Raw genomic sequence first — 27,014 nt, forward strand, 5'->3', positions numbered from 1 at the left:
TCTCACAGTGTAAGCCTTTTTAGTGAATGCTCTAAGAAAGGGTGATAAAGGGCCCATCATCAAGTGTTACCTAGAACAAATAGTAAATTCTTTCGGCAGCCTTGAGCTCCTTTGGGGGCCTAGGGTTATCCTAGGGAAGCTGGCCTTGAGCTTTTAGAGAAAGCACTATGTTAGTGCTTAAGTAAGATGACCAATCATCCTCCTTTAGGGAGGAAAGTCCTTCTTTTGTAAGTTCTGTCCTCCCCTGAAAAGTGTCCTCCTACATGTCCTCCTTTTTGATATTGACCGACTAATCTGTAAATATCCATATTCAATCAATGCAGTCGATCCATTGCCTGTGATGTGACATATTTGTATCTAAATGAGTACTTTTTTCTTACAATTATTAAAAATTAATAGGCATGTAAGCATAATTACAATATAAAATGTTACAAATGTTTTTATTATGCATTTATCATATTATAGTGTATTATTGCAATGAATAAAATGTTTATTTTATTTACGATATTGTTTTCTTCAATTTATTTTTGTCCTTTTCATTGTAAAAAAGTTGGTCACCCTTGTTTAAGTCTTTTAATGTGCAGAAATGGAGTGGATGAAATCATTCATACTGAGTCTAGATTGTATAGGCTGAGGTTGATGCTTTGTTGAGGTGAAGGGTCAGAAGAGGCCACCTAGAGTCAGCACAAGGAGAGAATCTTTGTCAATTCCCACCTAGAAAAATAGTTTACAGTATCTTCCTTCCTCATAAAAGTAAAATACCCATTTCATTGACCCCTCTTCTTCTTGTCTTGAATGTATTTGTGTGAGAATGTGATGAATGGAGCTGCAGCAACTATCTTGACTATGAGGAAACAAACTAAAAGGTGAATAGCCAACTCCCTAAGGAGGGTATTGTGTGGAAAATTAGAGAAAGCTTTGATTTTTTATTACATCACTGACTCTTGGTCCAAATCTGGAACCATCTATTTTCAGCCCCCTCTTTTCCTGTCAATCAACTTTTTAATTTTAGAATGGATTTTTTTTAAATATCGCAATTTCCCCTATAATTAACCATCTTACTATGATGGTATTTGTCACAAGAAACTAACATTGAAGTTAGTTATAACTAAACTCTATGCTTTATATGAATTTTATTCCCCCCCCCCCATCCTCTTTCTGTTCCAGGATTCCCTACAGACCATCACATTACATTTAACATCATGTCTTCTTAGTTTCCTCTGGATTATGAAAGATTCTCAGTTTGTGTTTCATGACCTTGACAGAGTTTAGGAGTGCTGATCAGGTGTTTTGGGTTTTGTCTGCTGTTTTTTTCAAGGAAGAACTGGGGTTATGGGGTTTTGGAGAGGTAAAGTACCCTCCCTATTCTCAGGGCATGCTCTCTACATAAATAATTAATCACTGACGATGTGAACCTTCATCACCTGGCCACTGCACTGCTTGCCAGGTTTCTCCACCTTAAAGTTCCTTTACCCCACTTTCCACGTTTCATTGTACTCTGGAAACAAGTCACTAAGCAAATCTCATTTTCAAGGTGGGGGTGGGTGGGGCAGAAATTTACCTCCATCTCAGGAAGGTATGAGTATTTACTACCTAAAAGAGCCACATGCAGCTCTGGCCCCTTGAGTGTGGCTCTTCCACAAAATACCACGTGCGGGCGCTACCTCGGTAAGGAATGTACCTACCTATATAGTTTAAGTTTAAAAAATTTGCTCTCAAAAAAAATTTCAACCCTTGCACTATTGATATTTGGCTCTTGCTGACTAACGAGTTCGCCCCCACCACTGACCTAAACGACAAGAAATTCCCTTCCAAGGCTGATCCCGGAACTGCTAGGCCAGTGAGGGTGAAGTGGGGGTGGGGCTCGCGGAGCAAAGCGGCGGGGTGGGCAGGCTGACAAGTGGGGGCGGGTGGAGGCTCTGGCTGCTAGGGCTCGTTTATTCTGGCAGAGACCAAGGTCGGGGACCAAAGGGTCGGGCTGGGTGCTTGCCTGAGGGTCAGATTTCTTATGCACGCCTGTGAGGTTCTTTCTCTAGGCTGGCTCTTCAGAGCGTAGGTTCCCCGCCGGCAGTTCCCTGAGTTTTCTTAGCCTTGCTTCGGGGCACCCGGACCAAGGTTGGTTTGGGCGACTTTGGCGCAACTGGAACCCACTGCGCATGCGCCAGGCGGAAGTCCGCTGCGGAGTAAACGTCGCGCTTAGCCACGGAGGACTTGGCTTCGGTTAGTGAGGACTCAAGGTGGGCTTGACGGCGCCTCTCCCTCTGCTGTTGCGGCCAGTTTATTTAATTTGTGGTTAAATAGGGTGGTGTTTTTGGCCTACATTTGCCTTCAAGCCTGTAGCCCCGCCGCCATCTTGGGGGTTGTTCCTGGCGCCGAGATGAACCGGAAGCACTTTAAAGCCGGGCCTCCCGTTGCCCGGGTAACGAGAATGGACTCCAACTAGAAGTTTTCGAACATTTTAATCTTTTGGTTTAAAAAGAACTGAGTTCGTAGTACATACCTTCTCCGGGTCCGGAAATTGTTCCTTGGCGTCCGAGAAGCCGCTGCTTAGTCGCTGGCGGGGGGAGGTTTGTAACCATTCGGGTATGAGGCCATACATCCGTCTGCGGCGGCACAGGAGTTGGGTGTGTGGGAACTGCAGGCGCTCGCGTCCAGGTCTGCGGACTGGGAGGGACCACGCTGCGGCTGGCCGACTGTGCCCCGGCGCCAGGTGTAAGGCTCGCTCTCCCGGGACCCGCGCGTGCTGCGGGCTGGGGTCAATATGCGGGCGCAGCGCTGGGCATCAGAGGGGAGAGCCGGGAGACAGCGGGTGGACCTTGCGACCCCACTAGCCAATTCTTGGTAGATGGAACAGTGACCCTGCCAGGGCCAAGTGGGATGTTAATAGGGCCTGGAGCTTTTCTCTTGTTACTCACTTCTGTCCTGTATTGGTAGTAGATTTTAAAGACAGTTGTGGGGTTACAATGCACAAATGTACACACAAGTAATATTCATACTATGCCATGCGTGTGCACGCACAGTGTGTCCGTAAAGTCATGGTGCACTTTTGACTGGTCACAGGAAAGCAACAAAAGACGATAGAAATGTGAAATCTGCACCAAATAAAAGGAAAACCCTCCCAGTTTCTGTAGGATGATGTGGCAGCATGTGCGCATGTGCAGATGATTACATAACACCGTGTATACAGTGGAGCAGCCCACGGCCATGCCAGACAAGATGTGGACTGTACAGAGGAAAGTTCAGTGTGTTCTGTGGCTCGCTAAATTCGAATGTGTTCTGTGGCTTGCTATAAATTCGAATCTGTGACCAAAGTGCAACGTGAATATTGGCATGTTTATAATGAAGCGCCACCACAAAGGAATAACATTACTCAGTGGGATAAACAGTTGAAGGAAACTGGCAGTTTGGTGGAGAAACCCCGTTCTGGTAGGCCATCAGTCAGTGACGAGTCTGTAGAAGCTATACGGGATAGCTACCTAAGGAGCCCTAAAAAATCTGTGCGTGAGCCCACATCGAACTGCACTGAATAGGTATGAAACTGGGAGAATTTTCCTTTTATTTGGCACAGATTTCACATTTCTTTCATCTCTTGTTGCTTTCCTGTGACCAGTCAAAAGTGCACCATGACTTTATGGGCACACTGTATATGTCACAATGGGAGGATATGAAAATAATAAAGCCCGCTCCCCTTGCACACCTTTGAATATCTTTCCTTAAATCCTCGGCTTTTTAAAATATATATTATGTGCTCAAAAGCAAACCTGAAAGGGATCATTGAGTTTGTAATGTTCTGCAACTTTATCACTTAATAGATCTTGGACATTTTAAAAGATATTATTTTCTCCCTGTTAATGGCTGCATAATACTCCATTTCCTGAATCCTGCTGTTTTTAATGGGTTTCATTTTTTATGTTTCCAGAGAAGTAACATAATAGAAACTAGTGACCATTTTAGATTTTATGATCATTTCTTTGTCTGCTTTCTTGGCTGTCATTCTCTCTAATATATTGCAAACCCCCATTTAATCCGATTTACCTCAGGATCCGTTTATTTTTTTCCTCCCTCTAGGACGGCTTCATGGCTGCTGTTTATTCAGAAGTATGGTTAGGTTGGTGGTTAGTAAATGTTGATTAGAATTGAGATGTGTAAGTCACCAAAGCATGTTATTATCAAATCAATTATGAGGATTCCCACAATTAATTAGTGTTTAGCCTATAGGACCTCAAGATAGAACTGTTAGAGCAGGGGTCCCCAAACTTTTTACACAGGGGGCCAGTTCACTGTCCCTTAGACCGTTGGAGGGCCGGACTATAAAAAAAAACTGAACAGCCTGACCAGGCGGTGGTGCAGTGGATAGAGCCTCAGACTGGGATGCAGAGGACCCAGGTTCGAGACCCCGAGGTTGCCAGCTTGAGCGCGGGCTCATCTGGTTTGAGCAAAAGCCCATCAGCTTCAACCCAAGGTTGCTGGCTCCAGCAAGGGGTTACTCGGTCTGCTGAAGGCCCGCGGTCAAGACACATGAGGAAGCAATCAATGAACAACTAAGGTGTTGCAACGCGCAATGAAAAACTAAAGATTGATGCTTCTCATCTCTCTCCGTTCCTGTCTGTCTGTTCCTGTCTATCCCTCTCTCTGACTCACTCTCTGTCTCTGTAAAAAATAAATAAAATTAAAAAAAAAACTGAACAAATCCCTATGCACACTGCACATATCTTATTTTAAAGTATAAAAACAAAACAGGAACTGATACAATGTTTAAAATAAAGAACAAGTAAATTTAAATCAACAAACTGACCAATATTTCTTTCTTTTTTTTTTAAATTTTTTTTTTTACAGAGACAGAGAGAGAGTCAGAGAGAGGGATAGACAGGGACAGAGAGATGAGAAGCATCAATCATTAGTTTTTCGTTGCGCATTGCAACACCTTAATTGTTCATTGATTGCCTTCTCATACGTGCCTTGACCAACTGACCAATATTTCAATGGGAACTATAGGCCTGCTTTTGGCTGAGATGGTCAATGTCCGGTTCCATATTTGTCACTGCTAGCCATAACAAGTGATATGACGCGCTTCTGGAGCTGTGACGGGTGCATCCAGCGTTACCGGAAGTAGTACTGTACGTGAGCCACGCTGCACTTTGCGGCATCTCACTGACCACTAGTGAAAGAGGTGCCCCTTCCGGAAGTGCGGCGGGGCGGATAAATGGCCTCAGGAGACCGCAGTTTGGGGACCCCTGTCAGGGACCAATATAATGAGCATTCCATTACTGCACAAGGAATCATGATTGAGCTCTCAGTATAAATGTTTTGTATACAAAAATGCTTTAGAGAAATGGTTTGCCGCATAATATGTTTGTTTATTTAAATCTATATAGGTACAAAGAACAGTAATTATCATACACTGTGGGGAAAAGCAAAGGAAATGCTTTTTACTTGAGATTGGGCACCTAAACAAAACCTGCAATTTTAGTATGAAGAAGAGAAGAGGAAGAACAAGTCGTATCAGAAGACGAAAACTCTTCAGAAGTTCTGAATCAAGAGGAGGTATAGTTTTCACTTTTGGTGCCAGTTTTGAAAAGAGAAATCTTTTGTTGCTTGGTATTATCAGATGCACATAGCTTTTCTCAAAGGCACATGGGCAATGTTCATAGGGAATATTTCTTAAAGAATACTCTTTGAGATTGTATTGTTAATTCTTTTTAACCTTCATGGGAGTACGTATGAGTGTATTTCTTATTTTTTTTAAAGATATGTTTATTGATTTTACAGAGTGGTGGGGTGAGAAGTATCCACTCATAGTTGTTTTACTTTATTGTTTGTTCCTTGTTTCTTGCTTATTGTATGTGCCTTGACTGGGCAAGCCCAGGGTTTTGAACCGGCGAGCTCAGCATTCCAGGTCGACGCTTTATCCACTGCGCCACCACAAGTCAGGCGTGATTTTCTTTTTAAGTGGTGATCTGATTATATAGTGATCTTAATCACCATTTTTCTTTTCCATTGATTAGTGAGTGAGAGTCACAAGCCTGAATTTATAGAGCTTAAGAAGTGGCTGAAAGACAGGAAGTTTGAAGATACAAACTTAGTACCTGCTTGTTTTCCAGGTAAGTCTGGCATTTAGTTCTCATGACCTTTGTCACATGAGACATGTTGGCACAGGTGACAGTTTGGCAGGTGGCTATATTCTCTTTGGGAGCATAGCTTATATTGTACGTTAGGCTTCCTGTCTTGTAGCTATGATGTTTGTGAAGATGGATTAATGTACTTTACCTTGTTCTAAAAGTAAATTGAAGTGGCTTGTGGGGAGAAATTCCAAAATGGTAAAGTAAAATTAGAAAAGGGAAATGAGAGTAAAAAATAAGGCGAAGGCAGGGATAAGAATAATCCAAAAAAGTCAGGACTATAAGAGTCTGTGCACCTGTCACAGGTGAGCCACAGATCTGATGCATCTTTCCAGCAACCTAGACAAAATTATAGGGTCAGTTGCCTGAACCTTAGTGTTCTGTAAACCTAAATTGTTTACTCAGAACTGCAGGCATCCTAGAATTTAGACTTGAGGGAAATGTTTTCACGGGGTCCTCTTAGAGAAGACATTTGTATAGTGTGGTGACTGGTGTCCTCATCAACATGCTTGTGGTAGTTTCATGGGACTTTTCAAACTATGCAGGCTGGTGGGATTATCCCGTAGCTCAGGTGAGGCAGGATAGTTTTCTGAGGGGAGAGAGGTTCCAAACAGCCGGTAGACGTGCTTGTTCTTTGATGTGGGGCTTGAGGACAGGAGTCCTTGGGAGGCCACAGCTGCTCTGTAACTCTGCTCCCCAGGGGCTGGAGGAGGAGCCTTTTGTGGCCTTAGCTTTAACAGTCACCTGAGCAGAGCTGGATTCACATTCTCTTCTGGAATTTGAGGAGCTTGTTGTTGAAGTTGGATTAACATTCTTTTCTGGGAATTGAGCAGCTTGTCATGGAGTTTGGATTAGCATTCTCTCCTGGAACATTCTCACAGAAGTTGGGCAGTTTGCTGTGGGTGTGTGCCTGTGTGCAAGCCAGCCTAGCTCTGTCCAGAAGTGGGCGAGAGGACCTAGATGCTCTTCAGAAGGATTTTGGGTCTGCTGTAGCAGAGAGAGTTGTGTGATTAGGGCCTTGAAAGTCTGTATCACAGGTCAGGTGCAGGCATTTTACCTGATAGAAAATTTAAATCATGTGCTTCTGAATGTTGCCCTCAGCCATTAAAATGATTATTCAATTCAAGAAGCCATCAGGTTATTTAATTTTGAGCAGATTAACGTCCTTATACGTCACCCAAGATAAATAATTTACCGTGTGCCCCTGGTTGAGTTAGGTGATATTTAAGTTGCTACCCGTACATCAGTTAGACACGATGACTTTGGGCTAAGATACTTGATTTGAACCATTTTCTATTACAACTGCTCTTACTTAATGATGGTGAATCACATTTGTCAGCCTGTAACAATGTTTAACTTCCTATTTCTTTGTGTCAAGGAATGGTCACTAAAGGCATATCTTAGGTTTTACTGGATGGAGTTCTTCCCACATGATCAAGAGAAACGAGTCAGGAGCGGACACACTGTGCCTGAGGCCTGCCTGCTCCTTGGGTGTCACTTTACCTTAAGAAGGATAAACTTAAAATTATCAAGCCCGAAGTGGCATACAGTATAAATGGACTACCTGAAAAGAAGTAATCTGTTTATAATTTGGAGCAGTGAAGAGTTAACTGTGGTCTCACCTACAGATTCATGGTCATGGAGAAGCGGAAGCGGAGTGATTGGCCATGATCAGAGCCCACTGCTTACAGTTCTGGGGCCAGAGCCTTCCGTCTACATCAGCTTAGGCCGCTGTAATGGAGGACCACAGATGGGGGCTTAAACAGCCATTTACTTCTCACAGTTCTGGGGATGTGTGCAGATTCAGTGCCTGGTGGTTCCTGCCACCACCGATTTCTGGTTTGCAAATTGCCATCCTCTCCTTGTGTCCTCACATGAACTGGAGGATGCACTCATGTCTGTTTTTATAAGGCAGTAAAATCCACTTATGAGAACTGCACCCTCATGACCTAATCACTTGCCAAAGGCCCTACTATCACATTAGAGGTTAGGATTTCAACATGGGAATTGGGGGTGGGGGCAGACATTCCGTCTATAACACCTTCTCCAAGTCCTTTATATATCTTCAGCTCTTAATCACTGTATGGTAGGAAAAAACACATATGGCAGTCTGTCAAAATGTCCAAAGTTTGGGGGAATTAAATCATAGTTTGTGGTAGCGCAAGGCTCCTAAGTTGCAAGAAGGATTCAGCCTTCAGATTCTCACGTGATTTATGCTTTCAGAACTGACTGCAGTATTTCCTCTTACCCAAAGCACTGGCCATGTCTGAGCACCTAGTGGATTTATGATAGCAGAAATTTTAAGGCAGTAGCAAGTCTGTAGTAAGCTTTACTTTTATAAGATCCTAGTGGTCGCTGCCTACCTTGCCTTAGTAAGTTGAGGTTTTGCGATATGCTTGCCAACCTTGAACATTGTATTACAGAAATAAAGGTAGCCTGACCAGGTGGTGGCGCAGTGGATAGAGTGTCGGACTGGGATGCAGAGGACCCAGGTTTGAGACCCCAAGGTTGCCAGCTTGAGCGTGGGCTCATCTGGTTTAAGAAAAAAAAAAGAAAAGGAAAAAAAAGCCCACCAGCTTGAACCTAAGGTCACTGGCTACAGCAAGGGGTTACTCTGTCTGCTGAAGGCCCGCGGTCAAGGCACATATGAGAAAGCAATCAATGAACAACTAAGGTGTTGCAACGCGCAATGTAAAACTAATGATTGATGCTTCTCATCTCTCTCCATTCTGTCTGTCCCTGTCTATCCCTCTCTCTGACTCACTCTCTGTCTCTGTAAAAAATAAATAAATAAAAAAAAAAAGAAATAAAGGTAAAGTAGCTTCCAGATTTACCCCATATGCCATGTTGTGTTCCTATACAGCAGGGGTAGTCAACCTTTTTATACCTACCGCCCACTTTTGTATCTCTGTTAGTAGTAAAATTTCCTAACCGCCCACCGGTTCCACAGTAATGGTGATTTATAAAGTAGGGAAGTAACTTTACTTTATAAAATTTATAAAGCAGAGTTACAGCAAGTTAAAGCATATAATAATAACTTCTTACCAAGTACTTTATGTTGGATTTTCGCTAAGTTTGGCAGAATAAATCTTTATAAAACAACTTACTATAGTTAAATCTATCTTTTTGTTTATACTTTGGTTGCTCTGCTACCGCCCACCATGAAAGCTGGAACGCCCACTAGCGCGTGGTAGGGATCAGGTTGACTACCACTGCTATACAGGGTGGGCAAAAGTAGGTTTATAGTTGTGAATATGCATAACAGATTTATTTTTGTATTATTATTTGTTATTTGTTGCTGAGACCACCTCAGCAATGGGTGTGCCCGAAACGAAGGTGCTGCAGGACTTAAGAAAAAGCACACAAGACACAACAGAGAAAAGATGGGTACAGGCAGAGGTGGATTAAGGTCAGTTGAGGCCCTGAGTGCAGAAGAAAATATTAGGCCCCTTACATTAAAAAAAATGTAAAGTTGGGGTTTTGTGGGGCCCTTCAGAAGGCGGAGTCCATGGTGCACGCCGGTTGTGCCTGCTCTTAAATCCATCTCTGGGCACAGGGGACTCCCAGCCTCTAGCACTGAGAGCCCAGATCTTTGCAGCCTCATCATATTTATTCGTTTCTTAACTCATAAAGCAAATTAGCAGAGCCTGGGTCAAATTTGCCTAGAATGGATTCAGGTGCAGAGAAAGATGATTAACTAATACCTTTCAGGTGTGTAGGGAAACGGCCATAGGGATCAGCTGTTTCCTTTAAACAGCCTTATCAGTGCTTGCCAGGGCAGTGCTGCCCCGCAGGACTCGGCATTCCACAGTCCACCCCAGAGACTTGTTTCAGGGCAGCATTCTGTTGGTATTTTTCTACAATTTGTATTACAATTGTAAACCTATTTTTGGTCACCCCATAAATGTTTGGAGATAATGTTCCCCTTAAATTATCATACAAGTCTTTTACAGGGTGACTCCTGAGGAAAAAATAATTTTGTTAGTAATTGATTTTAGGAAGGGATGATTAACTCCACCATGGGGCACACACAAGAAATTAAATAAGTTCTTTTTTTTTTTTTTTACTTTTATTTATTCATTTTAGAGAGGACAGAGAGAGACAGAGAGGAGAGAGAGACAGGGGGGGAGGAGCTGGAAGCATCAACTCCCATATGTGCCTTGACCAGGCAAGCCCAGGGTTTCGAACCGGCGACCTCAGCATTTCCAGGTCGACGCTTTATCCACTGCGCCACCACAGGTCAGGCATAAATAAGCTCTTAAAACTAAAACCATGTGTGTGATCAGGCAGTGGTCTTCTGGGTGGGGAGATGAGTTGGGACTCATCAAGTCAAACTTGCCAGACCATTGATTTGTGATGTGATACAGGAACTTTCCTCTGAGTCAGGAGCTCCCAGCAGCCCCGTGGAGACCGACATTTGCCGAATTATAGTCCCTCCTAGATGAGAAAAAAGGTCAAGAACTGAATTTGAAGAGATGGATCCTCTAGACCCCATATAGTAATTACTGGTCATGTTACACCTGTACCTGCAGAAGAACTGTCCTCTGACTGTTGCAGCAGGGAAGGCTGAGGCTGGATTATAAACTTTTGGATATTGGACGTGGTGACAGTACAGCTGGTGATGTTACCATTGTTGTGACTGTTCCTGTCAAGGCCTTCGCTTTCAGGGAGCAGTTGGCTTTGAGTCTGTCCCACCGAGCTTGCCCAGTTGAGGTGAACATCCAGTCTCATGGGTTGCCTGGTCAAGGAAGGGAGGATGTAGTCCACAGGCTTTGTGGGACCCGACTGGGCTTCACTGGTCAGTTAGCCCAAGAGGTCTCAAGATCATTACTGGGGAAAGCTGGATCTGGTAAAAGTGGTCTGAGGCCTCTGAGGTTGGGAGGGTGTTAAGAGTAGCCTTCCCACCCCTGAGCTGGTAGGCCCCAGGGGAGAGAGCTTACAGGTTCCTGTAGGAGACCCAGCATTAGATCTGTAGAAGGTGCATGGTCTTTGTCACCCTCCAAGGGTTACAAACCCAGAAGGAGGTCAGGGCATTTCGGAATAGCTTCTTGATTCTCTGAGTCAAAGGATACAAGACACCAGCTTCATCTTTGTGGAATTTTGAAGTTCATTCACATCTTTTGTTCAAAATACTATCTCTGAGACTTTGAAGCTACAGTAGGATTTACCCTTTTTCTGTTCCTGTATTCCTAGATACAGGAAGAGGGCTGATGAGCAGAACATCTCTGCAGGTGAGAATTTCTCTCTTATCCTCAAAACCCTAAGTAGATTTTGCTGCTTTATTTTTGTGGTTTAAATCAAGTGAATTAGAAATATTTGAGCATGGCCTTTTGGCCTTTGGTGGCTTAGTGGATAGAGTGTCAACCTGGAACTCTGAGGTCACTGGTTCAAAACCCAGGGCTTGCCTGGTCAGGGCATATATGACAAGCAATCAATGAGGTGAAGCAACTATGAGTTGATACTTCTCATTTCTCCTCCATCTCTCTCTCTCCTCTCTGTAAAATCAATAAATATAATCTTAAAAAATATTTGACACACAGACATTTTTTACCTAATAGATACAACTCTGTCACTGAGAATTAAATTTGTTGCATACAAGAGACAAACCCAGGCCCTGGCCGGTTGGCTCAGTGGTAGAGCATCGGCCTGGTGTGCAGGAGTCCTGGGTTCCATTTCTGGCCAGGGCACACAGGAGAAGCACCCATCTGGTTCTCCACCCCTCTCCCTCTCCTTCCTCTCTGTCTCTCTCTTCCCCTCCCGCAGCCAAGGCTCCATTGGAGCAAAGTGTGCCCGGGCGCTGAGGATGGCTCTGTGGCCTCTGCCTTAGGCACTAGAATGGCTCTGGTTGCAGCAGAGCAATGCCCCAGGTGGGCGGAGCATCGTCCCCTGGTGGGCGTGCCGGGCGCATGCCGGAGTCTGTCTGACTGCCTCCCTGTTTCCAACTTCAGAAAAATACAAAAAAAAAAAAAAAAAAAAGACAAACCCAAAGTCAAAATGCTTAAAAAAGCAGAAGTTTATTTTGCCGTCGTATGAACATGCCTGTGTGGGCAGACATGGCTGGTGTGGTGTCCTGGGGTTGTCAGAGGCCCAGGCTCTTTAGCTTTCTGCCCATGTCCTTGAAGGGAGCTGGACACCCACAGGTCCCGTGAGGATCTCATGGAGTGTGAGCAGCAGGGCTGAGCATGGTGAGGAAAGACAGACTTCCTCCTGTCAGGGAAATCCCAGTCTCAGGTCACCTGCTAGTGACCAGGTGTGCAGCCCCAGACAGCCGCTAGGGAGGCGAGATCTGTTGTCAGTACCCAGATGGTATTGAGGTGGTGAGGGGGAGAGAAGGCTTGTTGGCATAGACCACAAGCATGCTGTGCCACATCAGACTTTATAAATCATCATATTTTAACTGTGCTAGGGGAGGGAGCTGTTCTGATCTGAGACACTGCATAGTAGAGTAGGTAGAGCTGAGCAAGCAGAGGGAGGAGGCCTGAGCCCCTTGGAGGGTGAAGGGGTTAGAGGGTAGGAGGAGGCACCTAACCCTCTTGGCTTCTGTTTCCTGGCCTGGAAGCGAGGAGGTGAATGGCATAGATGATTCCCAGGGTCCATTGTAGTTAAGTCCATGCTACTTAAAAGACATCTGATACACAATTCTGTAAAGCTGCAAATTAATTCCTCAATTTATTTTTAACTTTTAATTTATCTAAAATTATTTTAATTAAAAAATAAAATTTTTTTCCATTGATTTGAGAGAGGGAGAAGCATCAACTCGTTCTACTTAGTTGTTCCATTTAGTTGTGCACTCATTGGTTGCTTCTCATAGTGTTCTGACCAGGGATCTAACCTGCGACCTTGGCAAGCCAGATTGGAGGGCGGGGGAGGGGACGATGACACCCTATCCACTGAGCCATTGGCTAGGGTTAATTTATTTTTAATTTTTTAGTTTTTATAAAACGCAAGTGTGTACATATATATGGTGTAAAGAACTAACTTTTAATGTAATTCTATTGTGCTATTTTAATTTTTAAAATTATTTTATGATTTTTAATTGTGGCAAACTATATATAACATAAAATTTACCATCTTTACATTGTTGTGTAATATTTTTATTTTTTGAATGGAGATGTAATTGACTTCATTATGTTGCAGAATTTGAGGAGAAATATACCTCTTATGTATAAGGTCTACCAGAAAGTTCTGTCCGTTTCTATCACAAGTTTCAATACGTAAGCACGTTTATTTGGCACATGTGTGCCTCTCTATTTTTATCACTTAATGTATACATACTGACATAGCAAATTAACTAAAACAAAGTTGATTCACGTTAGTCTTATGTGTGAAGCGATAGTGTACCCATGGCTACTGATAAAGTTCATTTACGCCACTGTAATTTTTACGAATTTCAACAAGGAAGAAATGCTACAGAAGCATGTCTGTCGCATCCACCATATTCCCTGGACTTAGCACCCTCCGACTATCACTTGTTTTTGTCCTTACAAAATTTTTTGAAGGACAAAAAATTCAAAAATGAAGAAGATATCAAACAAGCACTGGTTCAATTTTTTGCATCAAAAGATAAAACATTTTTCAAAAATGGGATATACAAATTGCCCTCACGCTGGCAAGAAATCATTAATAATAATGGCAATTATATTATTTAATAAAGTTTATTGACAATAAGAAAAATTTATATTTTGTTTTATTCCAAAAACGGACAGAACTTTCCGGTAGACCTTATATTAAGCAGTAGCTATGGGTTATTTTTGTTTAGATCATGAAATGATAATTGGTAGTTGCTTTACATGTACTTTTAAATATGACTTGTTAAACTTTTTGAAAATTGAGATGTATTTTATATGTAGTGAAATACAAATATTTTAAGTGTCCAGTTTAATGACTTTTGATGATGAAGAGATTTACCCCACTCAAGGTATACAACATTTTATCAAGTGGCTTTTTTAAAAATCAGAAAGTTATGGATGTTGGGCAGGAAGGCATGGTGGTGATCATCTAGCTTCATCTCGATTTATAGATGAGGAAATCAGAAATGGAACACAGATGGTTTCTGGCTGAGACTTTTAACTTAGATGCCAGTTATAGTGGAAGCAGGATCTTGCATCTGGACTCTTAATGCTTTATTTATGTCTAGAGTCTGTTACTTGACGTCTTACTTTCTTTCCTTATTTCTGTCTCAGTGGGAGGAACTGGAAACTGTAGTTTTGCAGATGGTAAAATGAGACCTTGTGCTGGGGGGCTGCCCTTTCTTTAGCTAGTGGGCACAGGTTACATGGACCGTAGGCCACTGCCTGGGATAGTCACTGGAAACGTGGGGTGGCAGCAGGTGGAATTTGGGGTGGTGGTTTCTGTCTGTTTCCTTAAGGTAGTACAGTTTCCAGGTTTAAGAAAGTGAAGGAACAATTTGATGATTTGGGCTGTCAGAATGTTTCCACATTCCTTTCTGGTGAAAGTCTAATTGGTGGTAGGGATCAGTCACATAACTGACCTTCAATTCCTGTTGGGATCATTGTATCTGCATTTGAGCAGCTTTGCCACCATCTGCTGACTTGGGCTCAGGAATCAGTTGTAGTGGGCTCTTTGGTGGTCTGTGGTTGGGTTATTCGTAGATGATAGTGGAATCACGGATGTTAAAAGATGTGTACTCACAGATCCTCCCCATAGCATGAGCATTCTAAACTTTACTTTTTTTTTTTTTTTTTTTTTTTGGTAAGGAGGGACAGGTGATTATCTCGTTGCCTGAGAGTTGCCTGCTCACCACGGACACTGTGATTAGGAGCTACTTAGGGGCGTACATTGCTAAGTAAGTGACTACACATGCTCACCTGGTGCACCTGCTCCTCCTTTAAAGTCTGTATCATTGGCATATATGTCACCTAAGACAGTTCACAAGGACCCAGCCCCTGTGCATAGCTGATACCTGAAATGATGCTTAGGGTCTCCTCTGGTCTATGGAGTTTGTTCTTCATTCATTGTAAACTGCGTTTTAAGGGTTTTGAAAAGGCTTCCTGGGAGGTGAGTGTGAATTCTGATCTGTCACTTACAGAAAATGAAGGTTAAAGGGGATACCAGGTAAATCACGGCCGAGTGCTCTGACACACAGCAGCCTGTTCTCCGTCACAGTAGAGCTCAACTCTTTTATTTTTACCCTTGTTGTACTTGCTTGACTTTTCTTTCCAGGCTGCCAACACTGTGAAAGAGTGAGTTTTATTTAGCATAGAAGAGAGGAGGCCAGGGTTGGAGTGGAGCTGTTTTCTGGCTCTTGTTAGAATGGGCCTTTGTTTGGGGGACTGAGGGCAGAGTGCGGGAGATGCTGAGCAGAAGGGGTTTCTAAATTATGAGGGTGAAAGATTGTATTATTTCTTGACTGAGGGTAAGTTCTGGATGTGTCCGCCCCTTTCACTCCCGACCTCTTGGCTTGCTTTTGAAAAAGGGCTGATGTATCTTTTTTTTTTTGGGGGGGGGGTATTTTTTCAAAGTTAGAATTTGGGAGGCAGTCAGACAGACTCCCACATGCACCCAACCGGAATCCACCCAGCATGCCCACCAGGAGGGTGATGCTCGGCCCATCTGGGAAGTTGCTTTGTTGCAATTGGAGCCATTCTAGCACCTGAGGCGGAGGCCTTGGAGTTATCCTCAGCACTCGGGTCAACAATGCTCCAGTGGAGCCTTGGCTGCAGGATGGGAAGAGAGAGAGAAAGGAGAGAGAGAAGGGTGGAGAAGCAGATGGGCACTTCCCCTGTGTGCCCTGACTGGGACTTGAACCCAGGACTTCCACATGCCGGGCCAACGCTCTACCTCTGACCCAACCGGCCAGGGCCTGAGGGGTGATGTATCTATATTGGCCTCAGTAGAGGCAAGGATGCTCTTAGCATTAATATTTTCTGTATCATTCTGAAATTTTGAGTAGAATGTATGGCAATATAGGAATCTGGACTAGGAATGATTAATGTAAACTTTTCTAAACACATTCATGCAGCATAAGATTTTTTTATTGGGAACAGTTAAAAAAAACTGCAAATAGCTTAGACCAGGCAATGGCGCAGTGGATAGAACGTCTGACTGGGATTTGGAGGACCCAGGTTCGAAACCCTGAGGTCGCAGGCTTGAGCGTGGGATTATAGACATGACCCCATGGTTGCTGGCTTGAGCCCAAGGTCACTGGCTTGAGCAAGGGGTCACTAGGTCTGTTGTAGCCCCCCGGTCAAGGCACATGTGAGAAAGCAATCAATGAACAACTAAGGAGCCGTAACGAAGAATTGATGCTTCTCATCTCTCTCCCTTCCTGTCTGTCTGTCCCTATTTGTCTCTCTCTTTGTCTTTGTCACACATACAAAAAATAAAATTAATAAAAAACTGCAATAAAAATACTGCAACAGAGATGGTAAGTTTAGGATTAAAATTGAAGTAGCTGCATATACTCAGTAGAAGGGGGAGGTCTAGATTCTTTCCATAAGTTTTATCCCCACCAAGTTTTATATCATTATCCAAGTGAAACAAAGTGAGTTTCCAGCAAAATCTTGAAAACTGGAGAACTAAGTTGGAAGCAAAGAGATGCAGAGGGGTGTTTTGCAGAAAGGAATGTCTTGCAGACAAAGTTGGGACTTGGGTTAGTGGGTCTGTTCCTGCTTGGAGCACTTGTGCTGGGGTGTTCTCTGCAGGGGAAAACCTTGAGGAAGGGAGACATGGGTGCAAGAAGTGAACTAAGCGAAGCGTTGGTGGTATAGTGGTGAGCATAGCTGCCTTCCAAGAAGTGAACTGGGCAAGCGCTGACTGTGGCCAAGTCCCTGGGAGCAGGACAGGCCACTAGGATGGCTGTGTCTTCCAATACGAGTAATTCTTTTAATCTGGCTTTTCATTTGAAAAGGTGGAAGCCTCCTCTGTCTCCCCTGCTGGCTCTGTGCACCTTCTTAGTTGCAGAAAAGCATGCTGGGGATTGGTCTTCCTGGAAGCCGTACCTGGAGACCTTACCAAAAGCCTACACCTGCCCTGTTTGTTTGGAGCCGGAAGTAGTGACTCTTCTTCCCAAACCTTTGAAAGCACAGGCCAGAGAGCAGAGAAGCCGTGTGCATGAGTTGTTTACTTCCTCCAGGGACTTTTTCTATTCCCTGCAGCCTCTGTTTTCTGAGGCTGTTGAGAGCATCTTCAGCTACAGTGCGTTCCTGTGGGCCTGGTGCACAGTCAACACCAGAGCTGTGTACTTGAAGCGTGGGCGGAGGCAGTGCTTTTCCACAGAGCCAGACACTTGCGCACTCGCCCCATACCTGGATCTGCTGAATCACAGCCCGCATGTGCAGGTGAGTCGTCAAGGGGACACGTGCTGTTTCGATAGGAAGGACTCCGGCATGTAGAGCCTGTGACCTAGAATAGTGAGCAAAACCACAGTTAGGTGAACCTGCCTGCTGTTGGGTATGCTCCTGCCTTTTCTCCCAACCCTGTTTTCCTTCTTGGCGTCCTTTCCCTTTGCCCTGTGTCCCCCTGCCCTCAAGGTTCGCAGAGCCTGGCTCACTAGCCCCTGGACGGTCTTCACCAGCAGCCCACCCTCCCTTACCCACCTGTGTTGCACAGTCTTCCTCTTCCAAAACTGGGACTGAAGTCTGGCTGCTTTCCTGTCTTGTTACTTGGTGGCATTGCTGTCAGCTTTTATGTTTGCTATGATCACTGATTAACTTAAGTCTTCCCCCTTCAAGCTGTGCTGTCTTAGAGAACGGGGACTTTGCCTGACTCCTCTTTGTAACCCCAGTACTCAGTGCAGGGCCTAGCGTGTAGTAGGCACTTAATAAACCTTTATGGAATGGATAGGTATTTTGGGGAATAGGAGTCTGGGAAGTCATTAAAAAATCCTGCTTTGGGAGACAGTCCCAGATATCGTGCTCCCTAGTGCTTCGCTCCTGTGCACAGAAAGGAGATGAGTCTGTCTGTGGGGCCTGCTGGGTAAAGGCCTGCTTTGAGGGCAGAGGGTGTCTGTATGTCAGCTCGCCTATAATCCACTCGGTATACCCGGAGGCACACTGGCTGGGACCCATGCTCATACTGTCCTCTTCATGCCCCATGCCACCCTGAGAAGACCTGTGACACCTGGCTAGCCCACTGCCGTTGTGAGGAGAGCTCATGGAGGCCTTGCTGTGCTCTCCATAGCCAGGACAACCTCCTTGCTTGTCTGCTTGTTACTTCTGGAGAGAGATGCATTTCTAACAGCATCGAGCGAAGGAGGCCGAGTTTAGAAGGGTGCTTCTGCTTCTGTGGTTGATGTTGATGAAGTAATGTTGAAGATGTGTAGTACAATAGGGTACTGGGCACAGAGACTCAGTCCCCATTGCTGTGACTATTTTTATTGGGCTCTTAGTGCATTCATACTCCAGACCAGTAATTTTACAGTTGAGTATAGGGACACCATGTACTACAGCCTGAAGGACCTGGTTCAGGGCCCCTGGGTGGGCTGAATGTTTACTCTCTGGTCCTTTATGGGAAAAGTTGCCGACCTTTGCTCTAAAGTGTGGCACTACTGGCTTTTGTCATGAAACTCCAAACCATGGCCGTAATCAGTTGTTGATGCTGCAAGGTAGGTGTTTTAGCCTATTACTCAGCCTCACTGTGCTGAGATTTCTGCTTGTACCCACTCATTGTGGGCAGCAGAGGTTGTCTTGTTCTTTTTGTCTATACCTTTCAACTCATAAAATTGTCTCAAAACTCATATAACAGGATCAGCCAATATGCTCAAAGGCCGTGTATTGTAAGACTTAAAATTCTGTGTGCTGCCACGACAGCTGTGGGCCTCAGGGCCCCAGAGGCCTGATGGCAAGTTTCTGCTCTCATCGGACATTCCCCCCACCTGGCTAGTTGCTCTCTCAGCCAGACTAGCTGCCCTGCCTGGTCCTCAGCCTAATGGTTTCACTTCCCTGCCAGCCTTAGAAATTATTCACACAAGCAAGTCACATCTTACTGTGGGAACCAGGAGATCCAGTAACCTCTTGTTATCACAAAGCCTGCTTCCTGTGGCCCTGCTGGTGGCTCTGCTTCCGAGTGCAGCCCTGTGTGGTTTGCTGTGTCTCCCCCAGGCTGTGATGTAATGATGTCCATTGTCAGATGCCATGTGCTGGCCCATCAGAACCCTGGGGCAGGGCTCCCTCACCAGTGGGGCGATGGAGGCGAGTGCAAGACCGCAGGGTGACGTGTGTTGTCCTCACGTGTGGTTACCTTCAGTGATGAGTATTTGAAAGGGGCATTGGCTTAAATTAATACAATACCTTAGTCTTTTTAGTTGTAAGTTTTGCTTTAAAAAACTCTTTAATGACTTTTTAGGTAAAAGCAGCATTTAATGAGGAAACTCGCTGTTATGAAATTAGAACAGGTGCACGCTGCAGACAGCACGAAGAGGTGTTCATCTGTTACGGCCCCCATGACAACTGGCAGCTGCTGCTGGAGTATGGATTCGTGCCGCCCCAGAACCCCCAAGCTTGTGTTGCTGTCTCACAAGGTGGGGATTGACTTTGGTTCTTACCACTAGGATGATATTAATTTTTTCCCTTTTGAGGTTGAGGTTATTTGAAGTTATAATAAAAATGGAAAACCTTAAAATGAATATCATTGTTTATTTTCTCCTAGGTAGGGCTGGCTGTACTCTTTACTGCCCAAGTGACTGCATCATGAAGGAAAAGCAGGGAAGGTGTGATTGCTGAGGATAGGAAGAACCCAGGGGAGTTTGACTGCATTGGGTCACTCGTTAGAATGGAGGGAACTGTGCTAAGGACATAAATATGTCAGTAGATGGAAAGAAAAGAGGATTTAAAAATTTTTTTTTTTTTTTACAGAGACAGAGAGAGAGAGAGATAGGGACAGACAGACAGGAACGGAGAGAGATGAGAAGCATCAATCATCAGTTTTTTGTTGTGACACTTTAGTTGTTCATTGATTGCTTTCTCATATGTGCCTTGACCATGGGGCTACAGCAGACCGAGTAACCCCTTGCTCGAGCCAGCAACCTTGGGTCCAAGCTGGTGAGCTTTGCTCAAACCAGATGAGCCTGCACTCAAGCTGGTGACCTTGGGGTCTCGAACCTGGGTCCTCCGCATACCAGTCCGACACTCTATCCACTGTGCCACCGCCTGGTCAGGTGGAAAGGGGATTTTTGAGTGAGACATCTCACTGTCACTACAGTTGGACTAGAATTAGAAAGCAACAAGTAGTACATATTTATTGAGTACCTACTGTGTGTAAAGCATGGTGTTCAGCACAGAGATAACTGTTTTACACAGTCCTTGTCTTAGGGTTTCATGCCATGATGAAGTACTCATTTTGTTTATATTCTTTTGTGACCTATTAACTAGCCATCATCGTTGATATTCATATTTTTAAGATACTAATTTAGCTATTAAGTTTATGCTATGAAAGTTCCAAATGTATGAAAAAACTGGACCTAGAAGACTGACCCCCTCCTCTTGAAGCAGCACAGAAACGAACAGTTTTCCAGGCCAGGAAGAGATGGCCAGAGTTGCCAAGTATATTAAAATAGTTTTGATATAAGTCTAGTGGGAATAGAAACTTGATTGAGGTGACACTACTCCCTCCTGTAGGGAGAAGAATAATGTTATTTATCAAAATAAAATAGAAAAGCAAAAACAGGGCCTTGCTGGGTGTCTCAGGAAACTAGCTTTGAGATGAACCTCATAGTATAGGGAAACTTTAATTTTTTTTTTTTTTAGCAAGAGAGAGAGAGAGAGGGACAGACAGGGACAGATAGGCAGGAAGAAAGAGAGATGAGAAGCATCAGTTCTTTGTTGTGGCACCTTAGTTGTTCATTGATTGCTTTCTCATATGTGCCTTGACCAGGGGTGGGGGATACAGCAGAGCAAGTGACCCCTAGCTCAAACCAGTGACCTTGGGCTTCAAGCTAGTGACCTTGGGCTTCAAGCCAGTGACCCTGGGCTTCAAGCGACCTTTGTGCTCAAGCCAGCAACCATGGGGTATGTCTATGATCCCATGCTCAAGCCAGTGACCCCATGCTCAAACTGGGTGAGTCTGTGCTCAAGCCAGCGACCTTGGGGCCTTGAACCTGAGTCTTCTGTGTCCCAGTTCCAAACTCCATCCACTGCGCCACCACCTGCTCAGGCGGAAAACTTTAATATTGATGACCACAAAATACTGATTTGTGGGCCATATTTGTTAGTTATTATACTTAACCCTTTGAGTAGTACAAATGTTCATGTATGTCTTTGTGCCTTTTGACCGTCCAGAGTATGATCGTACACGTGTAAAGCAACATTAAAAAAGGCAAATGTGCCCTGGCCGGTTGGCTCAGTGATAGAGTGTCGGCCTGGCGTGCGGGAGTCCCGGGTTCGATTCCCAGCCAGGGCACACAGGAGAAGCGCCCATCTGCTTCTCCACCGCTCCCCCTCTCCTTCCTCTCTGTCTCTCTCTTCCCCTCCCGCAGCCAAGGCTCCATTGGAGCACAGTTGGCCCAGGCGCTGAGGATGGCTCTGTGGCCTCTGCCTCAGGCACTAGAATGGCTCTGGTTGCAGCAGAGCAATGCCCCAGGTGGGCAGAGCATTGTCCCCTGGTGGGCATGCCAGGTGGATCCCGGTCAGGCGCATGCGGGAGTCTGTCTGACTGCCTCCCCGTTTCCAACTTCAGAAAAATACCAAAAAAAAAAAAAAAAAAAGGCAAATGTATATTCTTTTTGTTTCAATAAATTGGTTATCAAACAAACATTATTTTAAGTTAATAAAACTGTAACTGGAACTAATTTCATATTTTGAAAAAGAACTTATGGAGGTCAGTGAGCATGAAAGAAACTCACTATTCAAAGGGTTAAAAAATAAAAAAATATATAAAAAGAAAATTTAAAAATAGAAAAATCCCATCCCTGGCCAGTTGGCTCAGTGGTAGAGCATCAGCCTGGCATGTGGAAGTGCTGGGTTCAGTTCCTGGTCAGGGCACATAGGAGAAGCCACCATCTGCTTCTCTACCCCTTCACCTCCCCTTTTCTCTCTCTCTTTCTCTCTCCTCCTCCTGCAGCCATGGCTCGAATGGTTCAAGCAAGTTGTCCCTGGATGCTGAAGATGGCTCTATGGTCTTGCCTTAGGTGCTAAAAATAGCTTGGTTGCCTAGCAATGGAACAGCAGCACCAGATGGGCAGAGCATTTCCTGATAGGGGGCTTACTGGGTGGATCCTGGTTGGGGCACATATGGGAGTCTGTCCCTCTTCCTTCCTGCTTCTCACCCTCTTACTTAAAAAAAGAAAAATCCCTCATGACCCTACTGCCCCACAGAGGTTCGTTAATTTTCGCATATTCACTGTCAGTTGGGTATGATCTTAATCACAGGTATCCAGACAGTGTGAATTCTGGCTTTTAGAAACTAATGCTGTAAATATTTTTTTATGTTTGTGCAGAGCCTATAATTTTGGTGGGTGTAACTTCCCAGCAGTCCCGCAAAGGTCTTAATTACCTGATTTTGTCGGTTGGTTTGCTTAGTGGGAACATGAGCTGAGGCTGGGGATGTTTGGTCCCCTGCCTTGGAATTCTCGTAGCTTTTCTAGAGCTGAGAACAATCTCATGGAGTTGGACTTGAAGAACAGATTTTTTTATTTTTTTTGGTGAATTAGGTAAAACTGTTTACAGGTGTCTTGATTGCCAAAGGGAAGGAAAATAAGTGGAGAAGGACAAGTTTATACTTTTGTCTGAATTACACCCTAAATCTCTCTTTTTTAAAAACTGTACCCTAAATCTCAGTCTGATTTGTTTTTATGTAGATATGCTTGTTAAATATCTTCCATCATCAGATAAACAGATGAACAAAAAGATTTCCATTTTAAAGGATCATGAATTTCTAGAGTAAGTGTTTCTTTCTCTCAAAATTATTCCCTCAGGAAATTTTGATGAAAAAATTGTGGGTTAGGGTTTCTGTAGGTACGAGGTACCTTCTGAGTTGAGAGTTGACAGGTAGGTACTGATTGAGCACTCACTGTGGTGGGAGGTGTGCTTGATGGGGGGCACACCGGAGTGTAAGAAACTTGTCAAGAAACTTATCCAGGGATATAAGATACTAGCTTGCAATACCAGAAGAGAGTCCTTCCTGTCTGTATGTGTTAATTAGCGGCCCAGTGTGAGTTTGTCTCTAACATGTGGTGAGGTGGGGTGGCACTCAGTCACCTGGCAACATGCATAGGCTCTGAGGATGGGGTGGCTGTGTGATTTCACCAAATGGGATAAATGGGGAATAAGGCTTTCCCTTCCAGATTTCCTTCTGTAGATAAAATTAAGTTATAAATAACCCAGCCTCAGAGTGAGGGCTGTTTGCTGTGTGGTGGCTGCCATGTGTTCGGTCCCTAGGGTAACCCAGCTGCCCCTTCTTTTATCTTACTTGTCACCTGTGGCACGTGCCTTCCTGGTGACCCCACTCATCCAACTTCAGCTTGCTACCAAAATAAATTGGAAAATAGCTTTTTACTTTTTTTTTTTAACACAACCGGAGAATTTCCTATAACTCAGGCTTTGTTATTGTTTGCAGTCTGTCTTCTCTCTTTGCCTTTGTGACCAAGATCCCAGGCCAACGTAGTGTTTAGTGGCCGCTTTAGAAAAACAGTTTGGCCTTTAGCCCTTTGTCATGGTGTGATGAAGTGCGGAAATGACAGATTTGTCCTTATTTTCTACTTCAGAAATCTGACATTTGGATGGGATGGACCATCCTGGAGGCTCCTCACAGCTCTGAAGTTGCTGTGTCTGAGAGTTGAAGAACTGTAAGTTCCACGTGTGCTGGTCATGGGCTGTAATCACAATCTGGAAGCTGTTGTGTCGTGTGTGTTGGGATTGCTTATCCTTTATGTCACTCACCCACACAGTGGGTGTTCCAGTTCTCAGTGGTCACTTCTGGAATTTGGTTTCTGTGTTATTGGCAGTGCGTGGTCCGGAGAACTTAGTTGTCTCTACTCAGGTATTCCCCCTGGTGGGGCTGCCACTCCTTTTTCAGGGTCAAAGGTGTGGGCATTGACGCTTTCCAGAGGAGAGTCTGAGGAGCTGGATTATTCTCAGGATCCAACAGAGCTCCTGACTGCCCCCCGCCTGCCCAGTTCTGCCTGGTAGACAGATCCAAACCCCTGATCACAGAGAGTCCTGGCTGTTTCCATGGGGGAGACAGGCTGAAGAGTCTCTGGTGTAGACATGTGTCCTGGTCAGGCCTTTGGTCCTTCCCACAGCTTGGAAAGGACTGTGAGCTCCTGTGGCCGCGTGCCTCCCAGCCTGGAGCTCCTTCAGCTAGGGCAGTGGTAGTCAACCTGGTCCCTACCGCCCACTAGTGGGCGTTCCAGCTTTCATGGTGGGCGGTAGCGGAGCAACCAAAGTATAAATAAAAAGATAGATTTAACTATAGTAAGTTGTTTTATAAAGATTTATTCTGCCAAACAGCGAAAATCCGACATAAAGTACTTGGTAAGTAATTATTATTATATGCTTTAACTGGCTGTAACTCTGCTTTATAAATTTTATAAAGTAAATTTACTTCTCTACTTTATAAATCACCATTACTGTGGAACTGATGGGCGGTTAGAAAATTTTACTACTAACAGAGATACAAAAGTGGGTGGTAGATATAAAAAGGTTGACTACCCCCGAGCTAGGTGCTTGTCAGGGAGCCAGGGAGCAGGGCGCACCATGCAGCAAACGCTCAGGAGAGAAACTGTGTGTAGGGAGGACTTCCTGAAGATGGGGAAGCTGTCCTCTAGTGTGGATGGGAGGTTAAATGCTAGAAATTGCCCAGCACAGTGCCTACAAGTGGTTGGCGTCCATGCAGTGAGGCCTCTTATGTTGTAACATTGCTTCCTTTTCTTCTGCGGGGACCTGGGGAGAAAGTAATTTCCTGATCTCAGCATCGGAGATGGTGCTTCTTCTCAGCAGACGGTTTGGTCTTGTCTCACAGACAACCTTTTCTGTGTCTTTGGGTCCCTCTTATTGTTCACTGAAAGACTCAGGCAGGTTTGTGGCCCGCCGGAGGTGCAGGGCATTAAGGCATGTGGCTGATCCTGGCGGCATCTTGTCTTCCCTCCTCTCATCTCTCCTTGTTTCCCCTGCCCATTCATCTTAAGTTTTACTTTACCTGTGTGTGCTCATGTAAGTTTCTGTGACACCTTCTTAGAAAAAAGTGTGATCTCTTTTCAGGCAGGTCACCCTCAAATTAGATACAACACCTGGATGTTTTCAGAGGTCACATGAAGGCCTCTTTTCTCCCTTTGGTTATTTCTCACTGGTTGGGATCCTGCCTGGTGCGTGCCTGTGGGCTGTTTCTTCCATGTGTTAGCTTGTCAGGACAGTGGTGAGCTCTTCACGGTTCTCATTCCTTTTTTCTTTGTGTCCAGTGTGGGGACAATAATGCTTCCTCTGCAGCTGATTGTGAGCATTAAATGAGATGCTGGTTACAAGTGAAATACTGCCTGCCACATAGTGAGTCCTTCCTTTCTTTGCTAAGAAGTCATCTCTTCTGAAGTTTCAGTCATCTTCCCTAAAGCTGAAGCCGTCTGAGGCTTTATTTCCTGTGCAGCTTGTCAGAGGTTCTGCATTTCTAAGCACCTTCTGTTGACTTCTATTCAGATATTTCCGTAGTCACCTTGCCTTTCCCCTTCTGAGTTACTTCCTCTTGAGATTCTTCACCTCCAGAATCTGTCCCTCCACCCCTTCTCCCATTGGTGCTTCTTCCTTGGGCATGGAGTTGGCTCCGCCCCCTGCCTCAGCATTGTGCTGTGGCCCCCACTTGCCTGCGGGCCCGTGGAACCACACTTCGCACCAGCTTTCACAGCACAGGCTTGGAATGGCCTGTGTGAGCAGAAGGGCTTCACTGCGGAGTTCTTTTTCCATCTGTAGGGTGCCTTCCTTTGTGAAATGTGGTCTATTCAGTTTGCCATTTTTCAGGCAAGCCTGTCACTTGAAGAGAAGGAAAGGTGTGCCTGCCGCTCCTTAGTCCTTTCACCTGTGGAATCATCTTCTTGTTCGGTCTTCTGCTCTGTTCCCGGAGCTGGCAGATGCAGCCCTGCTCAGTGACGTGCAAGGCACGGCCTCTCCTCGGCGAACCCACCTGCTCCAGCACGGGACCGCACATGGTGTGGCTGGGAACATGCTGTGGGATGAGCTTTATGCTTCTGGGTACATGGAGGCATTTGGGTTGAGGTGTAAAAGTCATCTTTATTTTTTGAGACCCTGCTGAAATGATCTTATTACACATTTTGGTTCTAGTCCGTGCTGGAAAAAAGTGCTTCTTGGGGAAATCATTTCAGATACAAATGAGAAGACAAGTTTGGACATAGCCCAGAAAATATGCCATTATTTCATAGAGGAGACTAATTTTATGCTTCAAAAGGTATGTTTTTATAATTTTGCATCTTTTTCTTTTTAAATAAATAAATTTTTATTTTAATGGGGTGGCATCAATAAATCAGTGTACATATATTCAAAGAAAACATGTCCAGGTTATCTTGTCATTCAATTCTGTTGCATACCCATCACCCAAAGTCATGCATCTTTTTCTTAAAGTGTTTAAGAACTTACTGTTTTGGACATGTTGTGTAGGGATGGTACACTTTCTTAGGGTGTTAATGCCTTAAATAAGTGAACATTGATGTAATCTGGGTTTTGACTGTTAACATTGTGTCTGCACCTTTTAATAGGTAAAATTATTACATGAATTTCCTTTTATTTTTATTTAGTAAATGTAACTAAATGAGAAAGTAGCTCATATGAATGAAAACATTACTGGTATTCAAAATATTTTAATAAACCTTAAAGACAACATTGTGCTAAGTGAAATAAAACAGACTACAAAAAGGCAAATATCACATGATTCCACTTATATGAGACATCTTCAAAGGCAACTTCATGGATACAGACAGTAGGGGTTGCCAGGGCCTGG

General features: G+C 44.5%; 1 protein-coding gene across 8 annotated transcripts in view; it reads left to right on the forward strand.

The window, feature by feature from the left end:
• The first annotated feature begins 539 nt into the window (after positions 1-539).
• The window catches only part of SETD4 (SET domain containing 4), a 96,403-nt gene continuing 69,928 nt past the window's right edge, over positions 540-27,014 (forward strand). For 2 of the 8 annotated variants that reach the window (XR_010749333.1, XM_066370251.1), the window contains exons 1-11: positions 540-679; positions 1,996-2,220; positions 5,376-5,544; positions 6,006-6,101; positions 11,313-11,350; positions 14,837-14,925; positions 16,990-17,419; positions 19,425-19,599; positions 22,873-22,954; positions 23,779-23,859; positions 26,342-26,465. Coding sequence is in view for 7 of the 8 variants with exons in the window: in XM_066370251.1 (XP_066226348.1) it covers positions 5,472-5,544; positions 6,006-6,101; positions 11,313-11,350; positions 14,837-14,925; positions 16,990-17,419; positions 19,425-19,599; positions 22,873-22,954; positions 23,779-23,859; positions 26,342-26,465 (1,188 nt within the window). In the remaining variant the exon portion in view is untranslated. Of the gene's footprint in view, positions 680-1,932; positions 2,238-2,328; positions 2,584-2,620; positions 2,713-5,375; positions 5,545-6,005; positions 6,102-11,312; positions 11,351-14,836; positions 14,926-16,989; positions 17,420-19,424; positions 19,600-22,872; positions 22,955-23,778; positions 23,860-26,341; positions 26,466-27,014 lie in introns of those variants that run through there. The other 6 variants (XM_066370252.1, XM_066370254.1, XM_066370256.1 and 3 more) reach the window with 6 other exon arrangements.

Source organism: Saccopteryx leptura, chromosome 2, assembly GCF_036850995.1.
Source record: "Saccopteryx leptura isolate mSacLep1 chromosome 2, mSacLep1_pri_phased_curated, whole genome shotgun sequence".
NCBI lineage: Eukaryota > Metazoa > Chordata > Mammalia > Chiroptera > Emballonuridae > Saccopteryx > Saccopteryx leptura.